Below are 8,098 nucleotides of genomic sequence, written 5' to 3'. Positions count from 1 at the left end.
TGTGTGTGTGTGTGTGTGTGTGTGTGTGTGTGTGTGTGTGTGTGTGTGTGTGTGTGTGTGTGTGTGTGTGCTCCTACTTTATTTAATCCCTTTAAGTCACTTGGGCCTCATCAGACGGATCTCCGCCGCAAGTTGGTAAAACTTCTTCTGCTGCTTCTTCTAGGGTGAAAGCATGTTAACCTGTCGCGCTTTTTGTGCTAGTTAGCAGTTTCAAGTTAGCACATCTTTGAAAAGTTGGGCATCCGGTAAATTTTTTAGAAATAATATCAAAATTTGTCGGAGGTTGTACATTTGGATTCCTTGTTTCAAGTGCTTTCTATTGATATATCATATGTCATAGATCTTGGAGATGTAGCTCAAGTTATTGTACTAGTTAGCATATGTCAAAATTGTGCTAGTTAGCATTGTCCGGGACATGAAAAAGCATGACAAGTTAACATGCTTTCACCCTCTAGGGTTTAGGCTCCTCCGTCAGGATCTACAGGTTGGCTCCATTCTTGAGTGGCTTGACACATCAGTAGTTTGTGACATGTGGCACTATATGCAAAATGCCAATACGGGCAACATAATTTACAATGATATTGTTGGTTAAGGGCTGTTGAAACAAAATGTCGTGCTCGGCGCTGCCTTGGTTGACATGTATGGTGTACTTCAGAAAGCACAAAAATTTCTTGAGGAGATGGCTGTCCGGAATGTTACGCCTTAGAATGTACTAATTATGGGATATGCCGAACAAGGACGGGGCCAGGAAGCTCTTGGTTGTTTTCACTTGATGTGAAGCGAGTGCATCTCTCTAGATGCACTCACTTATGCTTTCATCTTGAAGGCTTGTGGCGATTTGGAAGATGGTAAGATGGGCAAAAGAACTCACAATGATATTGTTAATCAGGGGTTTGTTGAAAAAAAAACAGTATGCTTGGCACTGCCTTGGTCGACATGTGTGTCAAATGCGGCAGGGCCGGGAAGCCCTGGGCTGTTTTTAGCAGGTGTGAAGCGAAGGCATCTCTTCATATGCAATCACCTATGCTTTCATCTTGAAGGCATGTGACCCTAGCAAGACGCTGATATGGGCAACAAAATTCATGATGATATTGCTAGTTAGGGATTGTATAAAAAGAAGTTGTGCTTGGCGTTGCCTTGATCGCCATCTATGCCAAATATGGTGTACTTTAGAAAGCACATGAAAATGTGCCTGAGGAGCTCCTCCAATACGGAATGTGGACCCTTGGAATGCAATGAGTGCAGGATATAGGGCCAGGGCCAGGAAGTTCTAGGTTGTTTTCAACATATGGAAAGTGAGGGCGTGTCTCCAAATGAAGTCACCTATGTTTTGGTCTTGAACGCTACACTTACATCTTGAATGAGAACAAAATAATGAACTTGAATTTCTCTTAAAATATGATATTCAAGTCTGTGCCACAACCATGTGAATTTGTCTGTTTAAGTTCGAATTCAAGTCCTTGTCTTAGCAATATTAGGTAGATCTTGTACTCAACATGTTCCAAGAGACTACATTTCGGATAGAAAGCTCGTTAAGAACTTTAGTAAACATCAAACCAGCTTTGGTTTCTATAGTTATGCCATTTTAAAGAGCTAGGATTTCTATCATCTGAATCCCTCCTGCTTCCATCTTGGCATTTATCATCGTTGTTACTGCCATCATATCCATTATATATATCCTTGCAATTATCATCGTTGTTACTGCCATCATATCTATCCTTGTAAATATCATGCTCTATGCGATTCGGTTTTTCATTGCATCCTTGTGGCTACAATCCCTTCTATATCAAATTTCATCCTGCTTGTCATGGCCTCTTCATCTTTCATACTTCTCTCATGTCGATCATAATGCGATCTCCATCATCATCTCTTCTACGACTTCTGCCCTTGTGTCAAATGTCGTGTCACTTTGTCTATCTTCTTTTAAAAATCGTACCCATGGAGCTACTACCAAGATCAACACGAATCTACTCATTCTTTCCCAACTTCATCAATAAATTGCAGCAACAAGGAACATTGTTCTACCTATGCAGAAGAGGGAACACTCTTACTCTATTTTTTGCTTGCAAAGCAATGCCAACAACTCCTGACTAAGAATCTCATCGAAAATTTTTCCTCATGTCATTGTCTTGCATAATTCCACAATGACAATGTAGTCGGAAATGGACTACGGGGTGCTTCCGTTTTTTTATGAATTTTGGAAAGGAGAGTGTGCCGATTCCACCATACTTCTGCGTGGAACTCATGTAGACCGCGCACTATCTATTTTGTTGGTAGTTTAAAGTTTTCATGGTATCAAAAGTTTAACTATTGTTTTACTTTTGTTCATAGTTCATCAAAGGCAAGCTTTTTGAAGTGCATATTCGTTCATGTGAAACCACTACGAAGAAGGTGAGTGCTACTATTGTTCTACTTTTGTTTCTAGTTCATAAAAGGCAAGAGTATTTCAAAGTAAATGTAATAATTACAATCTAATTTTCATATTAAAAAATATGTTTAGAAAAATATTGTGTGTTCTTGATATATTATTTATTGAAAAATTTTCTCCAACAATATTTTACTATATTTTGTGAGAAAATAAATTGCCACGACAAGGCCTCTACAATGATCAGATCCTCATCATAAATTTAATTAGAGAAGATTATGTTTTAATCATAATAATGTAGAGCATTTGGTCATGTGGGTGCTACTATCTACACACAATTAGGGATCTTTTTCCCAACATGGTGCATATTCGTTTGCTAAAAAGCACCTTTGATTATTCATGGATATTGTCCTTAGTAATAATCCTTATGCAAACTAGTGAAGAAGCTAGACATTGTAAGAGTATTTCAAATCACTTGGAAACTTCTTGACTAATTCTTGAGGGAGAATCTTGGAAGCATTGGCTCTTGATCGGAGAAAAATGGGCAAAAAACATCGGAGCAAAGGGGGCAAAAAACATCCAAGAAGAAGAGACCAAGAACTAACCAAGAGACCTCTTTTTCTCCATCGGAGCAAAAGGGGCAAAAAACCTACAAGAAGCTAACCAAGAGATTAGAAAAACTCAATGCTAGATTAAGTAGTGGATAGTAGCACTTGGGTAAGGTGGGATTTTTATTTTATTTATTTTTAGATTGGGGGTCACCTTCATTAAGCATCACAACTTGCAACCTGGAAACTTTGAAATGAAAATGCCATGCCTCTAGACAATGATCATTCCTCATCATAAATATAATTCGAGAAGATTATGTTTTAATCATAATAATGCGAAACACTCATTCATTGAATGCAATGAAAGTGCTTTTGTATTGCGATTCGTTTTGTTGATTGGGTGCAGTACCCAACATGTAGGTGAGGAATTCATGAATGCTGCAGCTTGGCATGGATTCTTATCCATTACACTTCACAAACCTTGTGGCGGATGAAATTGTGGGAGATGAGATGTATTCTTTTGGCCTTGGCCTTAGATCATGCAAAAATTAGGTACAAAACTATGCAGAGAGCCTTTTTGCATGAGAAAACAACTCTTTATCACGACCACGGATAAAAGCAATGTTTGCTGAATTCAGAGAATACTAGCATGGGGGCAGATCAATAGGTGGTGGGATTATTCTGTCTTGTGGGTTGGGGCCATTTTCAATAACAAATGCAGTCTCCAAACCGGCCGATGTATGAAATTCGAGGTGGCAATGCATAAACCATACCCCTGAATCAAACAATAAAATCGCTTGATTAGTATTGAGACATTAATTTCTTCCATCAGGTTCACCATGTAGTTTCCAGAACAAGCTTTAGTAAAGAAAGGAGTCACCATTGAATAGAAGAGAGAGAGAGAGAGAAGAGAGAGGTGTGTAATTATACCTGGGTTGTCAGCGCGGAAGCGGAGGGCCGCCCAACCACCTTGAGGGACGCCGATGGTGTTGCGCTCGGGAGGGTCCACCAGGTTAAAGGAGAGCGGGTCGGAGGAGGCGTTGTAGTTGCCCAAGCCCATGCCCACCACAAAGAAGTTGGTGCCGTGCAGGTGGATGGGGTGGTTCTCTGGTGCCACCACGCTCGTGCTCTGCAGCACCAACTGCACTGTCGAGTTGAAGGGCAAGTAGCTCAGCCGCGTGCCCGCCTTCGCCATCGCGTTGGCCGGCGGCTTGCCCGTGAAGTTGAAGCTGGCCGTCGGATTGTCCGGAAAGTTGGTCACGAAGACATTCGATTTTCGGAAGTAGTGCGCCTGGAGCAGCGCCGTTTGTGGCAGCTCAAAGGAAATGTTATTGATCACACCCACCAGCTTCCCGCCCAAGGTGCAGTTGGCGCAAGGCCTGATGGCCAGTCCCACCGTAAAGAAAAGATGCCGGTCGATCTTCAACGGCACCGACGCAGGAAACGCCTTCGACGCCAAGCTTCGCAGGCTTTTACTGAAGTTGTCCGCCGAAGGACTGTCGGAAATGGCCGGAAGCTTTGGCAGCACTGGCCGTCCGGTTTTACTCGCTCCTTCATAGGCAATCACCGCCGTTGTGGTGGTGTTGTCTAGAGTTACATTGGGCGCTATGTATGGCCGCGCAGCCAAGTAGTAGCGGCCGGCCGGCTGATCTGCCGCCACCAGCACGCTCGTAGTCTGGCCCGGCGTGATGAGAATGTAGTCCACCTCCAGGGGTTTCGTGTAGGTGGCGTCCACCTCCACCACCGTCAGCTTGTGGCCGGCCACACTCAAAAACATCTCTCCATTCATGGCCGCGTTCACAATCCGCAGCATATAGGTCTTTCCGCTCTTCACCGGAACCACCACCGTTCCAGCTGCAGAGCATGGGTACAAGCCGCCGGGCTGACCGTTGATGGTGTATGCATCGGAGACGTTCGGAGCGCCTCCGGTCTGAGCTGACTGCTGCAATGCCAGGTCCATGCTCCCCTTCCACCACTCACCTGCAGATTGCATTACGCTCATGAATTAGCTGAACTAGCAATAGAACAATAGATAAGCTGTAGTGATGCTCTCTCTCTCTCTCTCTCTCTCTCTCTCTCTCTCTCTCTCTGATCTCGCGTATATACTCACCAAGCACCAAGGGCACCTCCTCATATGGAGTGGCAAATGGGTAAGGAGCACCCTTCTTAGGTAGAATGATGAGAGCCCCATACACCGTGTAGCGCATCCAATGGTTATGGGCATGCCACCACAAAGTTCCCCGCTGCCCAGTGACGGTGAAGTTGTAGGTGTATGATGCACCTGGCTTCATGGGACATTGTGTGACATAGCCCGGTCCGTCCGCCCACCCGGTGCGCACCTGCTTAATGCCATGCCTATACATACACATTTACAGAAACACATCCACAAGAAAAATTAATTGGTATCAGGCTCCTTCATGGATGCTAAAATCAGCTGGCATACAGATATTTACCAGTGAATGGTGATATTCTTGTCAGGAAGCTCATTGCTGACCTTCACAAGCACATTATCTCCCTCTCTTATATACATGGTCGGGCCCGGCAACTCGCCATTTACGGTTGGGATCACTTTCGTGGAGCAAAGGCGGGTCATCTTCTGATATTTCACCTGAAGAATGACATGATGGCAAGTTGCAACAATGAGAAAAATGAAGCTCGTTAGTAGACTCATATGCAGCCCACAATCCTCTTACATGAAATTCAAAGCGCCTTATGCTCTGTGACAGTGCTAGATCTCCATTGATGTAGGCGAGGAAAACACAGAGAAGAAAGAGCCTCCAGGTCGAGGTTATATATTTCTGGCCATGGCGGAGGCCCTGCATTTTGATGAATGCGGCTTATATGGAGATACAGGTACAAATCCAAGGATCTGTAGGGCGCAGGCGGAGGTACGGCTAGACACAAAGATAGGCGCGTTTTTATATAGCGGGAAGAGGCAGTGGGAGTATATGTGGGCGTGCTGCAGCAGCTAGCGTAGCGCCAAAGTGCAGGTGCTGGTGAGGGTGAACTCTCTTTATCGTTAATCCACCGTCTTATTAAACACCTGCCAACTCTACTTGGTAACAAACTTGTGCAATTTCTTCCAATGCTTAGCTTTCCAACTAGGTATAAGTGGGGCAACAGATCTATCTTCCTCGGGTTTTCTTCGCTTTAAGTAAATTACTGCTTGCCTGTTGGACTAATAAGACAGGCTATACACTACATGTGCACCGCACACGTAGTTCAGCCTGCACCGGTGCTTATAAAGTGTGATGCTTCAGCCCAAACGATCGATATGCGTGCCGGTGTATCCAAAGGGAGAATTGTTATGTGAGTGCTTCGTATTGGTCTATCAAGCGTTTGAAGCTTGAATTTTGGAGCGTCCTTCTTCTACCTTCGGATATGTCTTGCTTCCAAATTGTGTACCAAATGCAACAATGCTTCTTTTGCAAGTTGTAGACGATCTAATCTTTGAGATAAGCCACTATAAGCTCGTAGTAGTCCACCATAACAAGCCATCTTTTTTGTTTTGGTAATTAATTTTTTTCCCAAATTTTCACTAAAATTTGAGCAAAAGAATTAGCCACAGTAATTTATAGAGGAATTTCAACATACTTTAAAACTCGTAATGATCCTATAATTTAGAAAATTCTATAGCATTAATATTTTGAACACTATACTTACCTAAATTATTCAAAATATATTGATTAATTAATTGACCAATATTTTATCTTTTTTTTAAAAATCTTAACATGCCTATTTCTAGCAATCATTTCTTGGTCGAAAAAAAATTCATGTGTAGCAATTATTTATTAAAGAAATGGTGTTTCACTATTCTAAGTACTTGTCTATTAAATTCTAATATTGAGTTTGTTATCCTAATGTTAATATGCTCAATTATTTTCTAATTAGGCTAACTAGAATACTAATTATGTAACTAATAATTTAGGCTTAAATAAATTAGCTTAATTACTAACGATGTATGGAGCATAAAGGATACCATTTATATGTTCAATTGTTATTAGTTATGCTTAATTCTTACTTATAATTAAGCTAATCAAATTAAAATGTATTCCTAATGGCTTCAAAAAAATTAAAAGGCATTCTTAACTCAAAGATTCTCTCAAAAACAACAAAAATGATGCGCTATTCTATAGCACGTAGCCACGGGCAATGATGAAGCATGTAGATCTGTAACAGTGTTAGCTATAAAAGAAGTATGCAACATTGTCAAAGAGAGCGAGCAAGCGAGAGAGAGAGAGAGAGAGAGAGAGAGAGAGGGGACCCTTTGAAGAGAAAAAAAACGCTAAAAAAAAAAAAAGAGAGAAGAGAAACACCTCTTTATATGGACACAAGAGGTCTTTTGATTTTCCACCTTCATGTGTCTTTTGACTTTCCAGCTTCCTATGTTTGTTGACTTGTCACTTTGGTCTATCTTTTCATTTCCTAAACTCACCCTCCACCTTATGCGCTTAATATGTTTTGAGAGAACTTTTATTTTTTTGAGATTGGGAAGACCTTATCGTCCTTTGATAAATAGATAATTAAAGTAAGAGAAGAAGGAATTGCCATAAAGAGAGATAGACATTTAATTGAAATGTTTATAATCTTGATTTTCTACCTGAGTTATCGAGTAGAAAATCAATGGGCTGAGATATCAAAACATTTGGTATAGCCCTTCTCTTTGGGGGAAGTATCACTTTTGGTACACATTGTGTGCGCCCGCGTGTAAGCCCACACAATAAAGGGACCTATTTAGAGGTTCTTCATCAACCAAGCAACCCCCTAGCTAGCTAGCATTGTCCCACTGCTGCAAAACTAGCAACCACATGGCTCAGAGCAGTTGGGGGTAACTTGGGAGGTTTTTAAGTTGAGGAGGGCAGTTGAATACATGCGCGCCCTGCGCATAGACTTGTAGCGATGTCAATTGCAGGCTTCGCAAGGGTTTTTGGAATCGCACTTATTATATATCCTCGCAGGTGATTATTATATCCTGCCTCTTCTTAAGCACGATTAAGACCTTAAGCGCTCATTGTCTTACATCTTAAGCACGCCTATTATAGATATAATAAGCGTCATTTTGCCTACGCCTATTATCCATATTTTATCTTCAACGCATTTTTATCTTCTGTTCTTTTTCGCTCGTATCCCCTCCAATAGGGGTCGTTCCCCCGATCTTCTAGACCCCTCTTCCCCCTCTTTAGTG

The 8,098-nt window shown here is 42.0% G+C and overlaps 1 protein-coding gene across 1 annotated transcript; it reads right to left on the bottom strand.

Moving 5' to 3' along the window:
* Positions 1 to 3,208: 3,208 nt before the first annotated feature.
* On the bottom strand, positions 3,209 to 5,815 carry LOC147423022 (laccase-11-like). Its single transcript, XM_086501376.1, has 5 exons — positions 5,607 to 5,815; positions 5,367 to 5,521; positions 5,024 to 5,268; positions 3,844 to 4,893; positions 3,209 to 3,688 (listed from the first exon to the last, which is right to left on the bottom strand). The coding sequence occupies exons 1-5, from the start codon at positions 5,733 to 5,735 to the stop codon at positions 3,558 to 3,560; spliced, it is 1,710 nt and encodes a 569-aa protein (XP_086357502.1). The 5' UTR covers positions 5,736 to 5,815; the 3' UTR covers positions 3,209 to 3,557.
* Between the last annotated feature and the right edge of the window lie 2,283 nt (positions 5,816 to 8,098).

This window comes from Adiantum capillus-veneris, chromosome 26 (assembly GCF_014529385.1).
Source record: "Adiantum capillus-veneris isolate H3 chromosome 26, ASM1452938v2, whole genome shotgun sequence".
Taxonomy (NCBI): domain Eukaryota; kingdom Viridiplantae; phylum Streptophyta; class Polypodiopsida; order Polypodiales; family Pteridaceae; genus Adiantum; species Adiantum capillus-veneris.
This window is presented reverse-complemented; position numbering and strand designations above follow the sequence as displayed.